Source organism: Hordeum vulgare, chromosome 5H (assembly GCF_904849725.1).
Source record: "Hordeum vulgare subsp. vulgare chromosome 5H, MorexV3_pseudomolecules_assembly, whole genome shotgun sequence".
Lineage (NCBI taxonomy): Eukaryota > Viridiplantae > Streptophyta > Magnoliopsida > Poales > Poaceae > Hordeum > Hordeum vulgare.
In genome coordinates, this window is record NC_058522.1 from 102,756,162 (window position 1) to 102,782,575 (window position 26,414).

Sequence of the window (26,414 nt, forward strand, 5' to 3'; positions counted from 1 at the left end):
CCTAGCCGGCTGGGGGAAGTGCGGCGCCACGGCGCCGCCTTCGGCCAGGAGATGGCCAGCTGTAATGCCCCAGATGTAACTTGCCATATTTGGAAACCTTTCCTGTTTGGATCCATGTGGTCATGCTATGAGAGTTGTCATTTCATGTGGGCATTTCATGTCTTCCCCTTTGCATCATACCTCTCTTTGCATTCATGCCATGCCATGCCTTGTTGTTGTTGTTGATCCATATGTGTGGTGTGATGAGTGCATGTGACATGTTGATGTGGTGTGCAAAGCTTGGGTTTCAACTATGTAGTTTTCAAACTAGAGTTCAAAGGAAACCCCTTCTTTATTTTCTTGAGCTCAAGTTTTACTTGCTCCTTTCCTGATTTTAAAATGTAGATTATTTAGTGCCTTCTCTTGTGGATGTGGAGATGTGACTAGGGTATTTTTTTAAAACTTTGCTTATGGGGTTTTATTCACAAAACAGATTAAATTAATTCTGTTTTGTAAATATTTTACTGCTCCAAAAATCATCTTTGTATTTTATTTATTTGGGTCATGATTCCCTTATGACCAGGGTTATTTTATTTTTATTTTTTGGAGACCTAGATTTCCCTAGGAGTTTTATTCTTGCTGTGCATTTGTTTATTTCTTTGGGTCATAAATCCTTCTCTCTATTTGGCGCCACTGGATGGGCTTCCTCTCCTCCTCTGGCCCATCTCCCTCTTTCCCTAGCGCGCAGGCCCATCTCCCCGTCCCTCTTCTTCCTGACGGCGTCTTCGTCTATCTCTACTTTCCGTCAGTCCCGAGAGGAGAGCGCGCTCGCCGTTCCCCTCACGGACATCGAGGCCGTCCCATCCGGCCTATTTAATTCCCCCCTCGACGTCTGGACCGTCTAGGGTTCCTCCTAGCCGCCCCCACCTCCTTCTCCTTCCTCCATCTCCCTCTTCCTCCCCCTCGACAGGTAAGTGTCAGTGAGGTTCAGAGGATCGCCGCCGTCGAATCCGCGTCCCTCTCGTCGTCGGCAGCCTCTCCCCACGGCGTCCGAGGCGTCCGCGAGCATGGAGCACCTCCCGCCGTTCCGTTCCCATCGCTAGAGGGGTGGATCCCCCTCTCTGGCGCTGCCTCCACGGCGACTCCGTCAGGCCAGAGCAGAATGCCGTCGATCCCGCGCCTCTGCTTCCTCTTCTTCCTCTATGTCGTAGCAGGTCTTCCCCGAGCACTCCAGGGTGAGCAGCTCATCCTCTCCTTCCTCTTCCCTCGCGTATAGTCGCTAGAGATGCGTAGCACCGCCGCTTCTGTCGCCGTCGCCGCCGTGGTGCAGAGCACTGGTGCGCCGCCGTAGCAGGCCTCCTCCTGCTGCGATTGGCACGGGAATGGATCCCCGAGAGATCCCTCTTCCTCCCAGCAAGATCCCCCATGCCAATTTTGGCCGTAGCATCACCGGTGACCATCCCCTGTTCCGGTCGCCGTCGATCTATAGAAGGAACAGAGAGGGATGCTCAAAAGAGCAACGCCCCCCTCTCTGTTAAGATCCGATCGTGTAGCGTAGTGGTAGGGGGTAGTTTGGTTGGGGCTGTGGTCGTGGGTTCGAGTCCCAGAGGAGCCCCCTTTTGCTTTTGGTTATTTGTTTTGCACAGTGGCTCGACACCAGAGCTTAGCCTGCTTGTTTACCCTTCTCTGTCGAAGTATGTGTGCTAGCCCAGTGGTAGGTGGTGTTGCTGCATATCAGAGAGGTCCTGGGTTCGACCCAGTGCACCCCCTTTATATTGTTTTTGTTGTTTTGCATGGTGGTTTCACTTGGCTTTGCTTGGGCAGCAAGTAGATTGTGTTCACATCACAACCAGTGGATTTCACCCCGCCTTTTATTTTAGCTTGTGGTATATGTGGTGAGTAGTGTGGAGGTGCACATGTTTAGTGTATGTGTGTGTGTGTAGTGAGGCGTGTGTATGTGGGTGTTTTGTGTGTATGTGTGCATGAGAGCATATGCACTAGTGTGTGCAAGTGTGTATGTGTGTGTGTGTGTCACACACACATGAGCAATTGTGCTCATGGTTGCCTTAGTAAACATGGGGTGTTCTTTTGAACCCCTAGGGTGTGTGAGTGTATGTATGTGGTAGTGTTGTGAGTGTATGCATGTGTGTGTGGATATGCATGTGTGTAAGTGTGTGAGCGTGCACATGAGTAGATGTGCACCTATGAGGGTGTGTGTGTGCATATGGTTGCACATGCATATGTGCAAGAGAGCAGCCCCTCTTGATGCACCCCTTGGTGGTGTGTGTGTGTGAGTATATATTTGGGTGAGGTGTTCATGCATGTGTGTGTGTGAGCATGAGTGCACCTATGCACTTGTGCATGAGGACAAACCCCTCATGCTTGCCCTTATGTTGTTGAGGTGGTGTATGACCTTGTGTGTGTGCATAGGTAGGTATAGAGATGCCATGTATGCTTGAATCACATGTCATAATGCCCTTACTCCCTCCTTCCATCTATGTAGGGCCTAAGTTCTGAATCTCTCATACCAAGGTTGTTGAATAAAAAGAGGAGAAAATGTTGGGAATAGCACTTGGCCAACCAAATCGCATGCAAGTTTTTTGGGGTGCCGAGATTAATCCCTCGCATGCAACCCCCTCTCCCCTTTTTCTGCATGCAGCTCAACAATAACTCCTCTAGGACTTCATGCATTGGCCAACAAAAGTGGAGCGCGCAACCTGTGAGAGGGAATTAAATGGAAGACGCATCGGTTACCTCGTTTGGCCTTATATAGATGGAAAAATGAAATTTGGGGTTAGGCCTTATATAGATGGAAGGAGGGAGTATATGCTTATAGTGATTTCTAGGTTGATTTTCGAGCTAGCTTTGTGCCTACATGTTCCATGCAAGTACCCATGTATTATATATGGATTTGGGGTAGAATCATCCCAGGAATCCACTGGTGGAATCAGATTTCACTTTAGAGCAACTTCATAAACGGTCATTTTTCTGTCTTGATGCCGTGATTAGAGCTTAGTGTCATGTGGTGTGTTGGGCCTATGAGGATGAATCCTTGATGTGGCAGTAGTGGGTGAACCCCTCTACAACATGGAGTCTTTGTTTTATACATATGAGTTTGTATGCACTTGTTGTGCCTTGTCAAAGTTGACATTTGGCTGAAATAGTCAGCGTTGTGAAAATCTCAGATTTTCACTAAGTCTGAGAAACTGCTGTTATTTTCTCCCTTGTTGATGTGGTTGCACAAGCTCATGTGTTGGGAATCAGCCCATGCAAAGGTTTGTGAGCTTTTGGGTTTGTCTAGCTCTCTGTTAAATTTCATGCACTTTCACTTTCTGTAGATATCATTTTGGAGACTGTCAAAATGCTTCAGAGCATAAGCAGCTGGTGAAAATCTGAGATTTTCACTAAGTCCCAGAAATCTGTTATTTTTGTCCAAGTTTGTGTCCATAGATCTTCTCATGTGTGATGCCTTTGCAGTAGCTTCTTGCTCAGGCTTGTAGAGCTTTTGAATGGCTTTTGCCACATATCTTGTTTGGCTCATTTGGGTGGCTGTAGGTACTTTGAATGTTGTAGACAAACTGCTATGATGCTGTTTAGATCAGATTGCATGGTTTAGTTGTTTTGACGCTTGTGTGAGTATTGTTGGTGGTGTGGTGAGTTTCTTTGCACCACTCCACCTATATTTGTTTGTTTGATCATGTGGCAACCTGGAAACACCAGAAGAGTGCCATTGGAGTGTGCTTGTGGTGGATTTGAACCGTAGGACTCCATATCTTGTTTCGTAGTTTCCGTTTGATCCGTAGCTCCGTTCCCTACGTTCTTTATATGTTTTTGCATCGTTTTCTCGTGATGCACCTGTTCATGCCATCCTCATGCATGTCAAGATAGCCTAGTGTGAAGTTCTGTCCAGAAGTTTATCTTCTCATCCCATGCATATGAAAGTGATTAGAATAGTGATGCATGCTTCCTTCTCATCTCATGCATCATATTGATTGTTGCATCATGTTGTGTTGGTGTTCATTGGTTGTTATTTTTATCTTGGATAGCACCGGGATCGGAGAGCGACTACGTGGATTCTGGAGAATACGTGCAGGACGATCAAGAGCAGTTCCAAGCTGAAGACATCACAAGCAAGATGACCGTGACCTTGATACCGTATCTAGCTTTGTTATGCTTAGAATCACGCTTCCTTCGATATATGCTCGTTGCCTACCACTTGATGTAATTGCCTCCTGACATTGACATGAAACCCAAACACCTTCCCCTCCTAGCTGATGTTGTTTGGCTAAGTAGGCTTGCTCAGCTTCTAATGTATAGCTTTGCTAGTTGCAAGTGCCAGCTGTCTCATGTGATAACATGAGTATCTTGATATCATTATGATTAAACTGCTATTTAATTAATGCACCTATATACTTGGTAAATGACGGAAGGCCTAGCCTTTTGCCGAGTGATTTGTTCCGTTATTGCCGCCTTATTTTCGGTTACCGTTGTTTGATTCCATAACTGATCGCTCCTAACACGTTCGGGGTTGTTATGAGGACCCCCTTGATAAATCGTGTAGTGTTAAGACTTGTCCGGCAGGACCCAACATTGGTTTTAAATTTGCTAATCACCTAATAAAAATTTGCATAGGGAATAGCTACCCCGAAGATTTAATCAACAACCCGGGCCAGTGCTCTGTTAGACCTTTCAGCCTGAGCATTGATAGTTGTGGATGACACTAGGAGAGTTGGGACAATTTTCGTTGGTTTATTTCTCACACAATGCCGGACTTGGCATTCTCCGTCGGCTATGTCAGTCGGTTCATGGAGCGACCGACGTCGGAGCACCAGCAGGCAGTGAAGAGGATCGTCCGCTACGTGGCAGGGACCCTCGACCACGGCCTCCACTACCCTAGGTGTCCGGGGGCGGCACACTTCGTCGGGTACAGCGACAGCGACCACGCCGGCGACATCGACACCAGCAAGAGCACGAGCGGGATCCTCTTCTTCCTCGGCAAGTGTCTCGTGAGCTGGCAATCGGTCAAGCAGCAGGTGGTGGCCCTGTCCAGCTGTGAGGCCGAGTATATAGCGGCCTCCACCGCCTGCACTCAGGCGCTCTGGCTCGCTCGACTGCTTGGTGATCTCCTCGTCCGAGACACCAGAACGGTGCAGCTCCTGGTGGACAGCAAGTCCGCCCTGGCTCTGGCAAAGAACCCCGTTTTCCACGAACGGAGCAAGCACATCCGATTGAGGTATCACTTCATCCGCAGCTGCTTGGAAGAAGGGAGCATCGAGGCGAGCTACATCAACACCACAGACCAGCTCGCAGACCTGCTCACCAAGCCTCTTGGGAGGATCAAGTTCCTCGAACTCTGCTCCAGGATTGGGATGATTCGACTCTCCCACAAGACGACGTACAAGACTTAGGGGGAGAATGATGGATAAGTCTATGTACTATGGTCTTTGTGGGGCTGCAGCACATAGTCCTTTGTGGGGCTGCAGCACATGGTCCTTGTGGCTGTTAGGATAGAATCCTTGACCATCAAGGACTGGCAGTTAGGATAGCATCTTGGACTAGCATCTTAGCAGCATCTTAGACTAGCATCTTAGACTAGCATCTTAGCATATGCTTGGCTGGCTAGCAGCCTATAAATATGTATCTCCAACCTCTCAGGTTGGCATGGCATTGTGTGAGAAATAAACCAACGAAAATTGTCCCAACTCTCCTAGTGTCATCCACAACATCAATGCTCAGGCTGAAAGGTCTAACAAGTGGTATCAGAGCCAGGTTATCTTGCACCCTGAGCATTTCCTGCTCACCTCTCTCACCGGGAGCTGAGCAGCCTAAGCCGGTAGCAGCTGCTGCTCCGACTGCCCCTAGTTACCTCCCTCCCTCCGGACTGTCGAGCAGCAGCTCGTCAGCAACAGCCTCCTCTTCACGCAACAGCCCCCCTGCAGCGAGCCATGTCTGCAGGTCGCTCTCAGCACACGGCTACCTCGAGCATACGGCGCCAGCAGGAGGCCGAGCGCGCCGTGGCAGAGGAGCGTGAGCGAGCAGCTGTAGCAGCAGCTGCTGCGGCAGCAAGGGTGTCAAGGCTGGCTGCAGCGGAGCTGGCAGCAGCCAGAGCGGAGGTAGAAGCAGCCAGGGCGGAGGTAGAAGCAGCAGCAGCAGCGGAGGCAGCACGTGAGGCTACAGCGGGTGCCAAGGCACTCCGCGTCGGCTCCGGCAGCTCCAACGGCTCCGCGCCTGCGGACGACGGTGCCGACGCAGACCGTGCCAAAGTGGCGCAAGAGCGGACAGCGCAGTGGGCAGCCGAGCACGCCCGCGCTCCAGGTGCAGGTGCGCACGGCGACGGCGGCTGCAACGACCAGGACCGCGGCCTCTACGAGGTCCGGACTGTGGTCAGGGATGTTGGTCCCAGTGTTGGGTGGCCTACCCTCACTAAAACCAACTACGTCGAGTGGGCCGCGATCATGAAGATCAGGCTCCAGGTGCGGCGGCTGTGGGAGGCAGTCCAGGACAGCAACGTCGACCACCAAGAAGATCGACGGGCGTTGGACGCCCTCGTCGCCGCAGTCCCGCCCGAGATGCAGTTCTCGCTTTCCAACAAGCGGACTGCCAAGGAGGCTTGGGACGCCATCGACGCGGCACGCATCGGCAGCGACCGTGCTCGCAAGTCCACACTGCAGGCACTTCGTAAGGAGTGGGAGAGCCTGGCTTTCAAGCCAGGTGAGGACGTTGATGACTTTGCTCTCCGTCTCAACACTCTACTGCAGAAGATGGTGAAGTTCGGCGATGCCACCTACACCGAGGAGAGAGCTGTCGAGAAGCTTTTCCGGTGCATTCCCGAGAAGTACAAGCAGATGGCTCGCTCGATCGAGTCTTTGCTGGACCTCTCCACGATGACGATCGAGGAGGCGATAGGTCGCCTCAAGGTCGTCGACACCGACGAGCCACAGCCTCCCTCGGGGCCCATCACCACCGGCGGGAAGCTGCTCCTAACTCGGGAGCAGTGGGATGCCAGCCTTGGTGACAAGAAGAAGGGGGAGCCTTCTTCCACGACGGGCGGCCGCAAGCGCGGCAAGCAGCGCAAGGCGCGAAGGGGCGGCAAGGCACAAGGACGTGCCGAAGGTGACGCCCGCGGAGGCGCCAAGGACGGCGTCGCTGGCAAGCCCAAGCCGGCACAGGACAACAGCTGCCACAACTGTGACCGGCTTGGCCATTGGGCCAATGAGTGTCGCCAACCACGACAAGGCCAGGCTCACGTCGCACAGGCGGCGGAGGAGGAGACGGCTCTGTTCATGGCGCATGCAAGCATCGAGCTACCTTCAGCGACACCAGTCGCAAAGGCTCCCCTCCACCTCGACGAGCCAAAAGCACACGCTCTTCTCGGCGATGGCTCCGGGAAGGACAAGACTGCGGGGTGGTGCCTCGATACCGGCGCCACCCACCACATGACCGGTCGAAGGGAATTCTTCGCCGAGCTCGACTCCGACGCGCGAGGCTCCGTCAAGTTTGGGGATGCCTCAGCTGTGGAAATTAAGGGCGTCGGCTCCGTCATCTTCACCACCAAGACGGGAGAGCACCGGCTGCTCACCGGTGTCTACTACATCCCCGCGCTAAGGAACTCCATCATCAGCTTGGGACAGCTGGATGAGAACGGCTCACGCGTGCTGATTGAGCATGGGGTCCTACGCATCTGGGATCGCCAGCGCCGCCTTCTCGCCAAGGTACCCAGAGGTGAAAATCGACTCTACGTCCTTGATGTGCAGGTGGCACAACCGGTCTGTCTCGCTGTCCGTCGGGACGACGAGGCGTGGCAATGGCATGAGCGCTTTGGGCACCTTCATTTTGAGGCCCTGAAGCGTCTAAGTGCCAAGGAGATGGTGCGAGGCCTGCCATGCCTCGACCATGTGGAGCAGTTCTGCGACATCTGTGTGCTGACGAAGCAGAGACGACTCCCCTTTCCCCAACAGGCGAGTTTTCGGGCCAAGGAGAGACTGGAGCTCGTGCACGGAGATCTGTGCGGCCCGGTGACGCCAGCCACACCAGGAGGTCGACGCTACTTCCTGCTGCTCGTCGACGACCTCTCTCGCTACATGTGGGTGATGGTCCTCGGCAGTAAGGGAGAGGCGCCGGACGCCATCAGGCGTGCGCAGGTTGCTGTGGAGGCGGAGAGCGGCCGCAAACTGCGCGTGTTGCGCACTGACAACGGTGGCGAATTCACGGCGGCTGAATTCGCGTCGTACTGCGCTGATGAGGGCATCCAGCGCCACTACTCCGCGCCGTACAGCCCGCAGCAAAACGGCGTCGTCGAGCGCCGCAACCAGACGGTTGTGGGGATGGCTCGGGCTCTCCTCAAGCAGAGAGGGATGCTGGCTGTTTTCTGGGGAGAGGCGGTGCTAACGGCCGTCTACATCCTCAACCGCTCGCCTACTAAGGCACTCGACGGCAGGACGCCGTACGAGGCCTGGCATGGGCGGAAGCCGGCGGTCTCTCACTTGCGGGTCTTTGGCTGCCTTGCGTTCGCCAAAGAGCTCGGCCACATCGGCAAGCTCGACGACAGGAGTACTCCGGGAGTCTTCATCGGCTATGCGGAGGGCTCAAAGGCCTACCGCATCCTCGACCCAAAGACACAGCGTGTGCGCACGGCGCGAGACGTCGTGTTCAACGAAGGGCGAGGGTGGAAATGGGACAAGGCGGTGGACGACGGCTCGACGCCGACGTATGACGACTTCATTGTCGAGTACGTCCACTTCAAGGAAGCTGGGGGAGCAAGCAGCTCCTCTTCGCCGAGCACGTCTACCCCAGCCCCCAAAACTACATCGACTCCGGTGCCTGCTACGCCGACGGCACCACAACCGGCGACGCCGCATACTCCAGCCCCGACAGTCACCACTCCGGACTCGTCTTCATCAGCACCAGCTCACGCAGAGCACAACCCGATGAAGTTCGCTTCCCCGCTCACTCACGACGAGGAGCGCATCGACGCGTATCATAGCGGCGAACCGCTACGGTATCGTACGATGGATAATCTACTCGGCGACCAGCCGGTGCCGGGACTGGTGCCACGCGACCTGGAGGCACAACTACAACTCGCGTGTGAGGACGGCGAACCTCGGTCTTTTGCAGAGGCCGAGAAAGACGCGGCATGGCGCGCCGCGATGCAGTTGGAGATGGATGCGGTCGAGCAGAACCGCACCTGGGAGCTCGCTGACCTCCCTCGTGGTCACCGCGCAATCACCCTTAAGTGGGTGTTCAAGCTGAAGAGGGATGGAGCCGGCGCCATCATCAAGCACAAGGCTCGCTTGGTGGCTCGAGGCTTCTTGCAGCAGGAAGGAGTCGACTTCGACGACGCTTTCGCTCCCGTGGCACGGATGGAGTCCGTGCGACTTCTCCTTGCGCTAGCTGCCCAGGAGGGCTGGCGTGTCCATCACATGGATGTCAAGTCGGCATTCCTCAATGGCGACTTGAAGGAGGAAGTCTATGTGCATCAACCACCGGGATTTGCGATCCCTGGCCAGGAGGGCAAGGTACTCCGCCTGCGTAAGGCCCTCTACGGCCTACAGCAGGCACCTAGGGCGTGGAACGCCAAGCTGGACTCCACGCTAAAGAAGATGGGCTTCGAGCAAAGCCCGCATGAGGCGGCCGTCTACCGACGGGGCAGCGGAGGAAATGCCCTGCTGGTGGGCGTCTATGTTGACGACTTGGTGATCACCGGCATCAAAGATGCAGAGGTGGCGGCGTTCAAGGAAGACATGAAGGCCACCTTCCAGATGAGTGATCTGGGGCTCCTCTCCTTCTATCTAGGGATCGAGGTGCACCAGGATCACTCCGGGATCGCGCTTCGACAGTCCGCCTACGCCAAGCGCATCGTTGAGCTAGCTGGGCTCACCGACTGCCACCCAGCTCTCACTCCGATGGAGGAGAGGCTGAAACTGAGCCGCGACAGCACGACGGAGGAAGTGGACGCTACGCAGTACCGACGCCTTGTGGGGAGCCTTCGCTACCTTGCTCACACACGGCCGGACTTGGCATTCTCCGTCGGCTATGTCAGTCGGTTCATGGAGCGACCGACGTCGGAGCACCAGCAGGCAGTGAAGAGGATCGTCCGCTACGTGGCAGGGACCCTCGACCACGGCCTCCACTACCCTAGGTGTCCGGGGGCGGCACACTTCGTCGGGTACAGCGACAGCGACCACGCCGGCGACATCGACACCAGCAAGAGCACGAGCGGGATCCTCTTCTTCCTCGGCAAGTGTCTCGTGAGCTGGCAATCGGTCAAGCAGCAGGTGGTGGCCCTGTCCAGCTGTGAGGCCGAGTATATAGCGGCCTCCACCGCCTGCACTCAGGCGCTCTGGCTCGCTCGACTGCTTGGTGATCTCCTCGTCCGAGACACCAGAACGGTGCAGCTCCTGGTGGACAGCAAGTCCGCCCTGGCTCTGGCAAAGAACCCCGTTTTCCACGAACGGAGCAAGCACATCCGATTGAGGTATCACTTCATCCGCAGCTGCTTGGAAGAAGGGAGCATCGAGGCGAGCTACATCAACACCACAGACCAGCTCGCAGACCTGCTCACCAAGCCTCTTGGGAGGATCAAGTTCCTCGAACTCTGCTCCAGGATTGGGATGATTCGACTCTCCCACAAGACGACGTACAAGACTTAGGGGGAGAATGATGGATAAGTCTATGTACTATGGTCTTTGTGGGGCTGCAGCACATAGTCCTTTGTGGGGCTGCAGCACATGGTCCTTGTGGCTGTTAGGATAGAATCCTTGACCATCAAGGACTGGCAGTTAGGATAGCATCTTGGACTAGCATCTTAGCAGCATCTTAGACTAGCATCTTAGACTAGCATCTTAGCATATGCTTGGCTGGCTAGCAGCCTATAAATATGTATCTCCAACCTCTCAGGTTGGCATGGCATTGTGTGAGAAATAAACCAACGAAAATTGTCCCAACTCTCCTAGTGTCATCCACAACTATCAATGCTCAGGCTGAAAGGTCTAACATGCTCCTCATGAGTGTTGGTCCCACCTGAGCGATGTCCGGGGCCCCCTGGTCACCCAGTGGTTTAGCCAACCCGACGTCTAGCTCATCTGTCGTGTCCTGAGACTGAGATACGCGGCTCTTATCGGGGTAGTCGACACGACGAGAAGTCCTGCTAGATTTGTCTTACCTTAGCGATATATCTTGCGTATAGGAATCCCGGTGAAACTTTGTGTCTCCTTAAAGTTGAGGTTTTCCTCTAAGGAATCCGACGAGATCACGAGATTCGTGATAGAGGATTACTTTGCGGCCCGTGACCGTTTGTGATGGACTAGTTGGAGCACCCTTGCAGGGTTTAATCTTTCGGAAAGCCGTGCCCGCGGTTATGTGGCAAACATGGATAATTTGTTAACATCCGGTTCTAGATAACTTGAATTAACTCTAATAAAACTGTCAACTGTGTGCGTAACCGTGACTGTCTCCTTCGAAGACCTCTCTTTGATCGGGAACACGGTGGGGTTATGTTTGACGTAAGTAGGTGTTCAGGATCACTTAGTGATCACCTAGACTTCGACCGCTCGCGTAGACCACCAATACAATAACTCTGATCTTCGTAAGTTAGCCACCATATATGCTTAGGATGCTGCAACCTATACACTAAACCTTCCTCACCTAATAACTTGACTAGTTTCGGTACCAAGGTCATCCGATTGCTGAGTCCCCGTGGCTCACAGTTTACTACAACACCCCAACAGGTACAAGTACGCCCGACGCAGGAGATCCAGATGGCACGCAGCTGGCGTGGCAGTGCGATGAGGAGAACGACCGACTGTACGTGAACTATCCGGAGGACTGAGGCCGTGGTCGTGATCGTGGGCCAGCATGCGGGATATCATAGTCTTTTCCTTGTTTCATGTAGTCCGTAGCGGGATTAACTTGTCTGAATAATTGTGTGGATGTAAACCTTATATTATACTATGTCAGATGGCAGATGTATGCCCTATTTGTCATTCTCGTTTATGTATTTGCTATGATTATCTCGCTTGCACCAGCGGCCGCCCCGTCCATGACACCCCCGTCAAGAACATTAGAGCCGCGCGGGCTGCCCTTAGCGAGTTAGGAGAGCTCGAGGGGCCGGCCCGCGAGGCGCAGCAGGAGTGCATTCGCGTTATTGTGGAGGCTGCCAACGCGCAGCAGGAGCAGCCGGCCCAGTCGTTCCGCGACCCGTCCGGTTCTCGCTCGAGGACCAACAACGACCTCGTTGACCCTCGCCGGCCCGCGACTGGCCGGCGGGACACGCACCAGGCATCTTCGCATGTCAATGCAAACCATCGCCGCGGCAGTCGACATACGGGCAGTTGCGGTCGGCGAGACCGCAGCCTGTCGGTTGTCAACAGCCGCACAAACGAGCCGAATGGCCAGGGCAACTACCAGCCGGCACGAAGCAACCACCGCGGAGACCGCGACTGGGCGGCCGGGCAGCCGGCATGAAGCAACCACCGCGAAGACCGCGACTGGGCGGCCGGCGGCTCGTCGCCCGGTGGCCGAATGTGCCGGCCCACGTTAGCTGGACGACCAGGACGCCTATTTTCGCCTGGAACGCCTCACGGAGTCTTACGCCGTCGAGGAGAGCACTGCCGGCCCGCCCTGCTTCGGGGCGCGCATCCTGAAGGAACCATCCCCAAGGGCTTCACCTTGGCGCGCGACACCCCCAAGTACAACGGCTCGACCAAGCATGAGGATTGGTTGACCGACTACACCACCGTCGTCGGCATCGACGGCAGCAACAAGCACGTGGCAGTACGCTACGCACCCCTCATGCTACTCGGCTCGGTCAGGACCTGGCTTAACAGCCTACCGGCCGACAGCGTCAACGGCTAGCTGGACTTCCAGCAGGCGTTTGTGCGCAACTTCACCGGCACATACAACCGCCCTGACCGGCCCCACCAGCTCGCCCTATGCGTACAGAGCCCGACATGGCTTCTCCGCGACTACCTCACGCGGTGGACCGAGCTCCGCAACTCCTACGAGAGCGTCCATGAAGTACAGGCGATCCAGTACTTCATCGACGGCTGTCGAGACGGCACCTCCTCAAGCACAAGCTCATGCGCCGGGAACCGGCGACCCTGGCGCAGCTAATGGCCGTCGTCGATGAGTACGACATGGCCGAGTCTTCCATGAAGCTCTCGGTGCTCGTCGACATGGCCGGCAAGCCAACCTTGGCCAAACCGGCTGCCGCCCCGGCAGCCGGCCGATCCCAGCCGAATCAGGGCAAGCGCAAGACTGGCCAGTCGGATGCCCGTTATGGCAGCCGACAGGTCGCCAGCGTCGAGGATGGCAAGATGGCTGACGGACGCGCTGACAAGGTGACCAGGGCCCGGTCGTCACCGGCCCTGATCTCAGACTCGGCCCGGCGCTCTTGGTCGGACTCCGAACTCGACACCTCCTCCACCATCGGGTACGCAGCCCGCGGCACCTCCATCTCCGAGGCCGGCTCCCGATGCGCCTCCGTGCGCACCAGCTAGACCTCTGAGGCACAAGCCTTGGGGGTCACCGGCGTCATGGTGCCGCTGCCGCCCTGGCTGAAGGGCCGCTCAAACCGGTCGTTGTGGCAGCCGTCTTGGCCGCACGAAGTTCGACGACGCGCTCCCTGTCGAGCCGCGCCGTCGCCGAGTGCTCCGCGGCCAGTTTCGCAGCACCCTCAACCCTGGGAACCGACTGGGCCAACGGCGGGAGTTCAATGGCCTCGCTGCCAAGAAGAAAGAAAAGGGCACGAGCTCAGTATGGCAAATCAGAAGCAGAACAGAAAAGAGAGCACGAGCTCTGGAAGAGACTTACCCCGAAACGAGGGGAAGCGGATGGCCACCGCGCCTTGGCGCCCTCCGCGCCGGCGAATGAGTGCCTGGCAGCAGCGTGGCCGACCAGGGCGATTGGCGGCCCTTCAACCGACCACTTCTCCCTGCACCGCTCCTCCATCGTCTGGCAACGGGTCGGCTGCCCCGCAGCCGGATGGCTCCCAACCAGGAGCTCCTCGCTCCCCCCTCGCCAACGACGCCGGGGCGGCTCCGTTGACGCAGGCGGCGCGTCCACGATGCACACATCATCGTCATCATCATCAGTCCAATCTTTCAAAGTCATGTTGGTGCGGGACTCACCAGATGTTCCGGCCCCGCTGGCGGCGCCTCCGCCTCACATCTTCCTCCGCCTCCGGCACTTTCGAGTCCCCAGGGGCGCGGAGTCGTCCCCGTCCGACTGTAGTCCTCGGGGTCGGAGTCCTCTCGGTCCGGCGCAAAGACTTGCGGGTTCGGACCGTCCGTCGTCAGATGCCGGCTGAAAAGCTGAACGAAGCACGACCGAGCGTTAGTCACCACGACAAGAAGCCAAACGCAACTTCAGTCGGGCGAAACTTACCGGTGGAGCACGGTTGCTGCGGCAGAATGGCTCCATGCCAGACCACCACCCCTCCACATCCAACCCAAATCGGGTAATGGTGTTCACTCTGCGGCGATCTTGCCCGACGCTGGCTCGACGATCGACAGCCGGCAGGGGTCCTTCCGAAGACCCATGTCACAGATTCGATGCGGCTGCTCCTGCAGTGGCAGCACCCGGCAGGAGATGAAGGCCGCCCCCAGGTCCGCAGGCATCAACCCCAGAGTGGTCTTGAGCTGCTTCACCCGGCCCATAACCGTCATAACCTCATCTTTACGTACCTTGAGGTCCCAGTTCGCGCTGGTCAGAGGCTCGTCGATGAACGGCGGGAGGTTGACCCAGTCTCGCCCTTCCCCGACGCTGCGGATGTAGAAGGACCGCTGCCATTTCTTGAAGGAATCGATCAACCTCATTTTCGGGAAGAGCGCGTTCTGCCCGGCGTACACCACCGCGCCGCCGCGGGAGTACGGCACCTCCTCGTTCTTCTGCGCGCGGAAGTGGAAAAATAGCCGGAACAAGAGAAGGGCCAGAAGCCCAAGTATCCCTCGCACAACGTGGTGAAGCACGCGAAGTACAACACCGAGTTGGGCCCAAGATGATGCATCTGGAGCCCGTAGAATTCCAGAAACTGGCGCATGAAGCGGCTCGCCGGCAACCCAAAGCCGACGATGAAGTGTGTCCCGAACACTCCGCAATCGCCGACGCGCGGCTCCGGCACGCACTCATCCCCCAGCACGCGCACCTCCACCCGCTCGGCCAACGAGATCCTGCGCGTCCGCCGAAGGTACTCGATGTGGGCTTCCGTGATCACGGAGCCCTCCCACGAGTCGGCGGGTGGCGCGGACATCTCGGCGTTCGTCGACGGTGGGGCGAAGAAGAAGTTGGAGATGCGGCCCCCTAGCGGACCGACCGTAGGACTACGGGCGCAAGGGAGGAACGACGGCAGCGAGCGCTGCAGGGGCGGGGACGAAGGTGAGGTGGCGAGGGCGCTGCGGACGCGAGGAGGAAGGACGAACAGCTGCAAGCTCCGGATCAACACTGGCGGAAGGTGGGAGACGAGTGGGAAGGCAATGGCAGCCTCGGCCTCTCCTCTTCCCCCTTTTAAAGCCCCGGGAAGACGTGGGAGCGTGGGATCAGTTACGCCCACGCCCCCCACTAACCCACAACGCTTGCACGCATTAATCGCCCGAGGCATCCAACCGGCGGCCCGAGACCGCAGAAGATCCCGCCCAAGGCATGGCGGGCTAGGCCTGCGGCGGCGGCCCGTCGCACGCATAGTGGCGGGACGCCGCCCACGACCGGGTCACATGTGGCACGCGCCGACCGGCGTCGAACCCGAAGCGTCGTCGCGAGACCCCAGGCGCCGCGGCTTCCGGCTAGCCCTCAGCCGGCTGCCACGCCAGCCGACCCGCGATAAGACATGAGCCGACAGGCTCGTCAACTCCAACAATGACCGATTTCCGGCGGGGAGGGGGAAGCCGCTGGCCCCCCTCGTCCGGAGGCCTCCGGACCGCAACGGCTTCGGGGGCTACTGACGGGGTAATGGCCCCTCGGTATACCAAAGCGGGGGAAACCCCACTCGAAGACATTTGGGAGCCAGCTGGCGACAGGCGGCCCGTCTGGCCGTCGCGTTGCTGGACGGCTGGCGACAACCGGCCCGTCCGGCTGGCCCCGACGACGGTCAGCGGGTCAGCGCCCGTACCAGCGTACGACGACCAGATCAGACCCACGACGCAGGAGCACACGTGGCTAAAGTGCACGTTGACAGGCCCGACGATGCTACAAGGCGTCATGATGCGAGCAGGGCAAGGCTACAGGGCCACTGGTCACTCCGAGGCTGACCAGGCGAGGCGGCCCTGTAGCAAACCTGCTCCTACCCACTCCCCGCGCCGGACAAGACTCGATAGCCGGCGGGCCCCGCGGCCAACTGGAGAGGCTGGCAACCGGGCCCCACCCCTTCCTTTCCCCCACTACTGTACACCTCCGGCTAGCCTATAAAGCCGAACCCCAGCCCCCAGAGAGGGGCTGGCCAGCATCTGAATACTAAAACACCCCACAGAGGCAACGAGACCGACAGCGAGAGCTCCATCTCCTTCCTCACGAACAGGTCGAGGAACACCCTTGTATTGTGATCACCTATAGTCACACCGGCAGGACTAGGGTTTTTACCTCACCGGAGGGCCCTGAACCTGTATAGATCGGTGTTATGTGTCTTGCGCCTTCACCCATTCCCAGACGCCGCCGGCGTCCGTCGGCCCCAAACCACAATCTAAGCCACCCCCTGGCATCTGCCGCACAAATACCACGACACAACCCTCATAATTTGGTTCATGACTCTTGATAGCTAGGATCTACTGATTGTGTATGAACTTTGCTTCGATTTGTTCCCATGACCATTATGTTTACTTTACAAGGTGGGTTGGTTTGCTAGTTCCCACCTAGTACTCATGTGTGCTTGGAACGTATGATTTCTTCTTCTGGTGTAGCATAACGGTTTGTGGCTTCACCACTTTGCTCTATATGGGTCATATGAGCTTGTCTGGTTGTGTATGAACTTTGCTTCGGTTTGTTCCCTTGACTACTACGTTTACTTTACTGGAATTTGCTAGTTCCCACCTAGTACTCATGTGTGCTTGGAACGTATGGTTTCTTCTTCTGGTGTAGCATGACGGTTTGTGGCTTCATCACTTTGCTCTATATGGCTCATATGAGCTTGTTGAATGCTTCTGCTTGAGTTATATGTACTCTGTTTATTCAATTGCCTGTTGTTGATGTCCGACGGTACAAAGGAGGTGCTGCCGGATTTTTCCCACGAGCATGTTAGGCTTTCTTTGTGTTCTGGTGGTAACATTCCTTCTTACAAGGAGGGGTGTTATACAACGCTTGTCTAACTTCAGCAATAAACATAGTAGTATCAAATATACCACATGCTCTTAGAGTAACTCTGTTCTTACTTGAGGACTCGTGTACTGCAATGTGCAGATATCGACACAATGGAATCTGCTCTATAAGTTGTTGCTATTGAAAATGCAACATGTGTCATGTGCACTGGTACATAACAGGGATAAACATCCAATAGGTCGGACAGAAACAATTCGAGAAAGAACTGCAGTAAGCGAATGAGGGCTCAGGTTAGGGGAGAAATTAAATTAGAACAGCCGGTTAAGGGAAAGAATATAGCAGTACATAAGGAGCTAATTTTGCTTAACTGATTTCTGCTTACGACATGCATCAGATGTGCCATAAATAGGGCTGTACTAGAAAATAATGCTAACTAATAGAGGAGATAAACTTAACAACTCGATAAACACATCAGATGCTGGATATGATCAAACTAGGGGGTAATAAGAGAACAAAAAGTGTTATGTGTTCCATGGAAAGGCTGGAGTCCAGGATATAAATTGAGTTAAAGCAAAAGAACTGCATCAGGTGACAATGTTCAAGAAAGTGATCCCGATGGAAAGGACAAACCTGAATGCAGTCGCCAGTGGAACAAGAACTCCAGTTTGGAGGTAACCCATCACCACAGTCCATTGTTGACTTTGTCAAGCATGCACGCAATCCCAGCAATTCCACCGCCCGAGCCATTTCTGAAACATACTGACCACCCGCTTCGGCAAAGCATGTTACCTGCCATTGAATGACAAATAAAAAAAATGTTTAGGTGCATTAAGACAGTAGAATTCATCAGGTTGCTGCTGGTTTGAGCATATCTATTCAGGAAGTTGAGTACAGGCTGACCATACCATAAAGAACATATGTGACGTTGTTTCTAAAAAATTTTTGAAGGAAAACTGTAAGGGAACCCCCCCACAGCGAGTTTTTTTTTGAAATAATAAGAACCCAAATTCGCGCCCGTGGGGACTTGAACTTGGGTGGCTGGGTTGTACATCCACTCCACTAGCCAAGTGAGCTAGGCTCACTTCCTCGTTGTTTCTAAATTAGCTCTAGGTGAACACAATATAAAGATTAAACACTGATTTTAACAATACACAGAATTAAAAGGTTTTGCCCAGATCCGCCTAAGGCATGCCTAACTCTTAAGAAATATCTCCATCTTTAGTTCACACCTTCGGAATGTAGATCAATCCATAAGCCATCAAAAAATATACATGATGTAACAATAAAATGAACAGAAGTGCTAGTGAACTTTACCCCAAACATACACAAGTAACCAATTATAATCTGTGAAGATATTCAAACAGCATACTACCAGATTAACCAAGCCTGAAGCCATAAATCAGGATTTTTACAATTAATAGCACAACAAACTGAACTTTATTCAGCTTAGAAATTGGTTTCTAGCCACCATTTTTATATTCCAGTGCCATAGGAGGAATACAAGAAAAATGAGACTTCTAGATCTGAGGATAACAAAAAACTTGTGTGTTTTGATCAACTACTAAATAATCGAAACCCTGGATCTAACAGAGTAGAGAATCCACTTCAACATATGAACGGCATACAGATCAGACAGTAAGCAATCGTTAGATGGCTGAGTGCTCCAAATTTGTTAGGATTTTAGGATGCAAATAATATATTCTTCACTCTTTCTACGAGATTCTAAGTAACAAAAAGAAGCAAAAAGGACATATCAACATGCATAAATTTGTTTCAGCAGCAACAATAAGTAACATGTAAAGATTTATACTATGAACATATATTTCAAAAAACTCATCTAAAAAAGCTGTTGAATTTGATCTGTACACATAATATGCATGATTCAACTTACAAACAACGACATTCTTTCATATAAGATATGAAAACGGTACTAAAGACATCTCTCACACTGTCGGGGATAAGGAAGGAGTGAGAATCATCCAGTAACAAATGGATCGTGTCTACCTCGAGGCACCCCAAAGGCCTCAAAACTCGAAAGGATAGTTGGGAGCCCTAAGAATGGTTCCATCTGGTCAAATGGGATAGGAGTATCAGACAACTACAAGGTCACCCCTGCCCTGGGTTCTCATCCACACGTGGGAGTGGAAGCCAATGCTATTAAAAGATTTGGCGAGTTCTTAGAGAAGACACCACAGACCACATACATTTTGCTGGTGGAATGAAACCACACTTGGTTCACATGGTATCAAGCTTGGTCCAAATAGCACAATGCGACACTAAGAAATAACAGAGTGTTCCTTGCAGTTTGTATGCAGCGACTGTACAATCAAGAGGCAGACCAAGCTTGGTCTGCAGATGGACCCAACTCTATATTTCCTCCATGACAAACATGCCTCTATGATGCATAACCTCACAACACCTGAAAAGATAATATGCCTCACCAGTCACCATAGAGCATTAGAGCTGTACAAGTACCAAAATCCTAATTTCCTCATGTAAAAGAAACATTCGGAATCAACCAACCCAAGATGCAAAATGCTGGGCACCTACTTGCACTTGTACTTGCACGTATCAATAAATCCTTACGGAATATACTGTATAAATTGCTCAATTCTCACTGTGTTTTCCGTAACATCTCCACCAATGCAAACGCAACCGGGTGGCGGAATTAAGGATTCCAGGCTTGAGCAAACATATATAGTGTGTATCATCAGTCAGTCTGTCTGAGGCTGAATTTGCTAGACTATAGCTGCGTCAAACCGGCACATCGGAGGCGCTCCCCTGGTCGCTCCCGCGAGCGGCCCAGGAGCCAACCGTAGCTGCCGCCAGCGAGTTCCCACCGGCCTCTCCTGCCCTCGCCGCCGCCGGCGCGTCGCCGGCCGAAGCCTGCGCGGCTCGGCAGCGGCGGGGTCCTTCCCTCCTCCAGCTTGGACGGGGGCGGCGCGGGCTGTCCGCTCCGGCAGGAGCTTGACGCGGCGCTCGCGCGAGTGCGCGTACTAGCGTGGGCTGCTGCGTTCGGGGCATCGCGGGAGGGCGCGCGGGGCGGGGCGCAGCTTGGGCGCGCAGGGCTTCGGCGCGGGGCGCGGCTCGGTGCGTGGGGCTTCCGGCGGCGCAGATCTGGCGCCTTGCGGGAGCTCGTGGCGGGGTTGGTTGACCTCCTTGTGCGGCGCTGCTGCTCCGGCGAGTGGGGCCCCGAGACTGCGTCTCCGGCGGGTGGCGGCCGCGGTGGCGTTGTTGGCAGGATCTGGGGCTGCGGCCCGGCGAGTGGGGGTGGGGTGGCTCCCCCCCCCCCCTTTCCATGTCTTCGGGTCCTTCGTCTCCACGTGGGTCACCTTCTTGCTGACTCATGGGGGTTGTTGCGGTGCTGCATGGAGGCGGTGCCAGATCCGGTTGCTTCTCGATCGGTTCCGGCTCGTCTGCGGCTGCCGGCGACGAGGGTTGGCGGTGGCGCGGCGTCGGTTTGCGGTGGTTCCCGCGTGTTGTCGGCGCAGCGGCTTTGTGGGAGGTGTGCGGGCTAGCGGAGGTGCGACGCGTGGGGGTGTCGTGTTGGATGATGCTTCAGGCGAAAGCTTGCTGGCCGGCGACGGCGACGTCCGCGGACGTCGTTACACCTCCTTGGAGGCGCCGCCGAGGAGTCCATCCCCTGCACACCCTCGGTTCCAGGTCTTCGGGTGAAAACCTAAAGCCCTGTCGGGCTGGGCGTCGGCGTCGGCATCGTCGCTTCCCCCCTTTGGGGCGTCATCTTGAAGGTCATGGGATCCGGTTTCCGCTCTTCATGGGCTAGACGCTCACGGCGCTGCAGTCGGCAGGTGCCCGACTAGCAGTGTCGAGGTTTTGACGTCGCAACTTGTGTGGCGACGATGATGGTGGCAAGTTGTGCAGGGTTGTCGTTGGTCTTTGTTCCTCGACAATCGGGCTGCTCCTGAGCGTGAAGTCGGAGCTGCGGCGTTGCGGGGCAACACGGCGGCAACAATGACAGGTGATGGGCATTTCGGACTCTGTCGGCGCCAGACGTGCCCCTATTCCCCTGTGATGCTCGCCATCAAGGTCGGAGTAGCCTCGTCTTCGTCGTCACCGACCGATTTTTGGCTTTGGCCAACATGGTTTCCGCGTGTCGCTCATTCGGAGGGGCCTTGACGGGTCGTCCGCGCTGAAGTCGGAGTCGCTTGCTCGGGGAGAGGTGATGACGATGACATTGCTGGAAATCTTGACGGTGTCGTCGCCTCGGTGATGTGTGTGGGTCTTGTAGGTGTCAGGTCAGCCGGGGTGCCCTTCTCGTTGGGCGTGTTGTAAGAGCAACTCTAGCAGACCCCGCAAAAACTTGACCCGCAAAACGCGTTTGCGGTTTCACGAAGATCGCGTTTGCAGGTCGAAAACTAGCGCGGCCGAACAGAAACCGTATCTAGAACTGCATAATTTGAAAAAACACTTTCGTGGGAGAAATTGCACCTCGTTGACGCGAGTAGTTCATCACATACTACATAGATCATGATCAACACACTACAAACATAGTTCATACTACATACTACATTAATATTAGTACTAGAGGGGGTCGGATCTGACGGCGGCGAGGTCGCGGCAAATGGACGACGCCGTGGAGGAGAAGGACGCTCAATCCTCCTCGCCGGAGGTGCAGAGGTCGATGTACTTTGCCCTCTGCTCCTCGCGGATGCAGTGCCACTCCTCGTACTTCTCCTTGGCGGCGAGGTCGGCGGCGACCGCCTACTGCCACTCGAGGTCTTCGAGCTCCTCGGCGTGACGCCTCCTCGCGCACGCTCCGCTCGGAGATGGCGGTCGCAACAGCATCGACGTCGGCGACGAGTCTTCCGGCCCGACGACTCCGCGGCGGCCGAGCGGAGCGGGCTCCTCCTTGACGGGGACGAAGTCGAACTCGTCCGGCTCCTCCTCGTCCTCTGACCACTCCCTCCTCACTGGGAGAAGGCCCGCGCCGGAGGAGGAGCTCCCGGCGTACGAACATCTTGCGGAGGAGAAGGACGCGCGCCGGCGGTCGTACTCCTCCGTCTCGCTCCGCCGGAAGCTCGCCGGCGGCGACATGCCGCGGTTGGTCCACCTCCGGGCCCGTGCTTCCTCGCGCCGCTCGCACTCCGGGTCGCTTCCGCCGACGGATCTGCTGCCGGAGCCGCGTCCGGAGCTCCACATGCGGCCCCACATGGCGGCTAGAGGCGGGGAGGTGGTCACTGGCGGCGAGAAATGTGGAGAAGAGGGTGGGGAATCGCGGGGGCTCGGCGGCGGCGGGGGATAGGGTTTCGACCCGCAAACGAGCCGCGGAACCGTAGATATAGCGGTCAGAGCGTGCGGTTTGCGGGCCGCGGCAAAAAAAATTGCGGGCCGGGCGAGTATGCGGGCTCTGTTCTGCCCGGAAAATTGGGCCAAGCCCGCGTACTCGCCGGAATTTTGCGTGTCTGTGTGTTTTGCCGAGTCTGCTAGAGTTGCTCTAACGGTTTTGGCCCAGTTTACCAACAGAGAAATATACTGTGGAACTGATGCCAGTGGACAATTGGCTCACCCCAGATCGGATGAGCTCGATGCCGCAGAGGAGTGTGGAGGCGTAGGAGTCCTCCTCCGTCATGTGAGACTCATAGGGCCAGATCCTCCCGTGCAGCCACGTCATCAGGTCGACGTCGTCGGCGATACCCCGCGCCAGCTGCTGCGACGTGTGCACGTGGGTGTTCACAAACCCTAGCAATCCAATCAACCAAGCAACAAACACAAGCGTCACTGCAAACTGACTAATTTCTGGAAGGGGAAAAGATTCGTCAAGCAGAGGCGCGCGGGTACCAACCGGGAAGGAGGATACGACCCGCGAGGTTGAGAGTCTGCGCAGCGCCCGGGAAGGCGCTAAGGACGTCCGCTGAAGGGCCCACGGCGGCGATGCGGTTGCCCGCGACGGCGATGGCGCCGTCCCGGAGGACCGTGAGGGCGCCGTCCATGGTGACGACAAACGCATTGTGGAGGACAATGTCGGCCGATGCCGCCGCCTGCGTCATTTTCTCGCCACCTCCCGGAGCGGCGTACGTCCGGAGAGTCGCAAGTCGGAAGCGGCAGGCGGAGACTGTTCGCTTTCTGTTCCACGGAAGGGGACACTCATCTTTCACTTACAGCATCTCCAAATTTCGAGACCAAAAATTGATTTTAGGAACGCATCCACACGTGCACCACTTGAAGGGTCCTCCGATTTACTCGTGTCCGTCGGTTCTGCTCCGGTCAGGCACCCCATAATTCCTGAAACGATGGCCGAGTTGCAGAAACCTTCGCTTTATTGCAAGAAATAAACTTTGGATCCGTTAATTCCTGAAACAATGGTCGAGTTTCAGAAACAATTTGCTTGTTGCAGGATTTTTTTTTCTTCGTCTTTCTGCAGCATAGGTATTTTTGTGAGGGAATTTTTTGCAACAAAGGTCATGTTTCAGGAATTTTTACAACAAAAGTTAAGTTGCGGAAATTTTTTGCAACGTTCATGGGCGGCTGGTGGCAGCCGGATGGTCAGAACATAAATCTATAGTAGACCACTGCAACATCGTATATGTTTCAGAAACATAGTCTTTGTTGCAGAACCGCATAGTCATTTGGACGTGTGTCTTGCGGAGGAGGTGGCTGATGCGGCCATTATAATCTGTCGGCTGATGGTTAGCTTTTCCCTTTTAGGAATGGAGGGAGAAGATTTTTGGTCTTCACAAAAGTCTCTCTCTCCAACAGATAAAAACTGAAGTCCAAAATTTTAAGGGGAACGCTACGCATCCGACGGATGATTTCTAAAAATAATCCGTCACCTAGCTAGCCGTCGGATGTCCGAGCTAACACCCGTTTGATCTAACGCGTCTGCATCCCGCCGCATGGTCAGTGGTTATTTTCTGAATAGACGTTTGAGTTGCAAAAACTTTTGCTTTGTTGGAAGAAATAAACTTTGAATCCGTTAATTCCTGAAACAACGGTCGAGTTTCAAAAACAATTTGCTTGTTGCAGAATTTTTTTTCTTCGTCTATCCGTAACATAGGTATTTTTATGAAAGAATTTTTTGCAACGACGGTCGAGTTTCAGGAATTTTTGCAAACAAAGTCAAGTTGCAGAAGCACTACCCCAGCCGGGATCCGGTCTGGCGCGGGGAGGCAGGGCCGACGCGAGTCGGCCGGCCGCAGGAACGCGACGGCGATGGCTGGGGGCTCCGGCGCCGGTGGCTGGGGCTCCGGTGGCGGCAGGTTCGGCCGGCGGCGGCGCACCACGGCGGGGCATACGGGACCGGTGGCGGAGGGGGCGGCGGGGCCGCAGCAAGCCGACGGCAGAGGGGGCGGCGGGGCTGCAGCAGCCGACGGCGAAGGGGCGGCGAGCCACAGCAGGCCGGCGACGCGAGGTCGTCGGGGCGGAGGCACGGACTGGACAGTTTCTCTGAAACAACTGCCCAGTTTCAGAAACTGTGCCCCAGTTCCAGAAATCGTTTGACGCGGGGTTAGATGGAGTAAGATCCGACGGACGAGGAAGCGGTCGACAGTTTATTTAGATCCACCGGTGGAAGGTAAGAGTTTTCCAAATTTTAAAGAGCAAGAAATATGAAATAAACACATAAGTTGTTCACAGCATAAGTTTAAACGGCACGCTGCATCTTAAACATAAAACACAATAAATTAAAAAATAACCCTAGCACTACATTGTGATAAATTATGTGTTACTTGTCACGTCGGAGGTAGTGAGATGTTCATCATCCCTCTGCATACATTTGGGCGTTTGTGATATCCCAAACTTAATAGAAGTGAGAAACTATTCATATCAATACTTTTAGGAACCGAGAAACATTAAATTTAAGCGTGTTTAGTTTGAAGTTGATTTCACGTGTGCAGAAAAAACTAATGTTGATGTGTGGGATCCATCTAGATCCAAGATGCAACGACCGCACATAGGTGGGTTTGATCGGGACGATACAATTGGTATCCGAGCCAGCCCTTGCGGTTACACGGGTGTGTGCAAGTCAATGATGCGTACATGGAACATGTGTGGATGTTGGCACTGACACGACCAGATGTGTGTCAAGATGGAACGTTTAAAAGCACCTTTGGGTCTGGCTGTGGAGGAATGGCCGAATCGGTCGTTCTGAGTGAGCGAGACCCGGGCGATGCAATCAGCCGCACATAGATGCATGGCACTACATACGCATGGGGACACGGGAAGACGATTGTTGTTTACCGATGCGCCGCCATGAATCCACTCACCCTTTCTCGCGGCTCACTCTCCACTCTCTACGACGCACCTCTCTGCCCAACCTGCTTCAATGGTTGTAAGTCATTTCTTCATGCCTTCTCAAGTATTGATGCAGACATCGATTTACCCATCGATTAAACGAGGAGACATCGATTTAGGCATAGATTTAGGGCATGTTAGATTAGTATGTACAAGGGATTAGGAAGGACTATGACTACAAGAGGGTTAAATTGATGACAATCCCCTTAAATCACTTGATTTTGACTATGCACGGCGGGCCTCGAGTGGTGGTAGTGATACGGGGCACACCCGCGGTGGTCGATCTTTTCACACTTGAAGGGGAAAAGAGAGGAAAATCAAGAGAAACACAAGAACTCAAAAACAATCCTCAAATCACACATCCATTAGATCCACATAAACACATGGGGATACACGATCCGAAGTCAACAAAAGGATACACGTAACAATAGTCTTCCCTGCGAGAGGGGCCTTGTATCCACGAGGGGATCTTCCCTATATTAGGGGCCTTGGCATCACTATGGATCTTCTCACATGGAGGACATCTTCGTGGGAGGAGAATAATAGATGGAGCTAGGCTCAACAAAAGGTTGTCTAAACATTAGCTAACCACAAAGCGAAGGTATGGGAAGAGTATTTATAGTCTAGGTTGGAAATTGAGGCCGAAGGGGTACATGGGCTCTCGGGCCCGAGTGACCGCGCGCACGCAGGCCGGAAGTTCTGGGTCAGGCCGTAAGTTTTGGGCGCCGGACGTTCCGGACAAGTTTTGGGCTGGTTCAGGGCTTTCCCGAGTGATGTCGCTGGTTGAGGTGTCGAGGTTGAGCAGGTGCCGGAAGTTCCGGGCGGGTTCCGGTCTGCATAGAAAGGTGTCGAGGCCAGCGGTTGCAGAGTAGCACATTGGTCGGAAGTTCCGGGCACCAGAAGTTCTGGCCTCCGGAAGACTTGTCCTTCCTTTGATCCTTTCG

The 26,414-nt window shown here is 54.9% G+C and overlaps 1 protein-coding gene across 3 annotated transcripts in view; it reads right to left on the bottom strand.

Annotated features, from left to right (window-relative positions):
* The window catches only part of LOC123452032 (5-methylthioadenosine/S-adenosylhomocysteine deaminase-like), a 30,614-nt gene extending 7,269 nt beyond the window's left edge, over positions 1-23,345 (bottom strand). For 2 of the 3 annotated variants that reach the window (XM_045128604.1, XM_045128603.1), the window contains exons 1-3: positions 23,024-23,345; positions 22,748-22,920; positions 17,851-18,009 (exon numbers count right to left, since the gene is read on the bottom strand). In XM_045128604.1, the coding sequence (XP_044984539.1) occupies positions 17,851-18,009; positions 22,748-22,920; positions 23,024-23,228 (537 nt within the window). In that variant the 5' untranslated portion in view covers positions 23,229-23,345. The remainder of the gene's footprint in view (positions 1-17,850; positions 18,010-22,747; positions 22,921-23,023) is intronic. The other variant, XM_045128606.1, reaches the window with a different exon arrangement.
* Between the last annotated feature and the right edge of the window lie 3,069 nt (positions 23,346-26,414).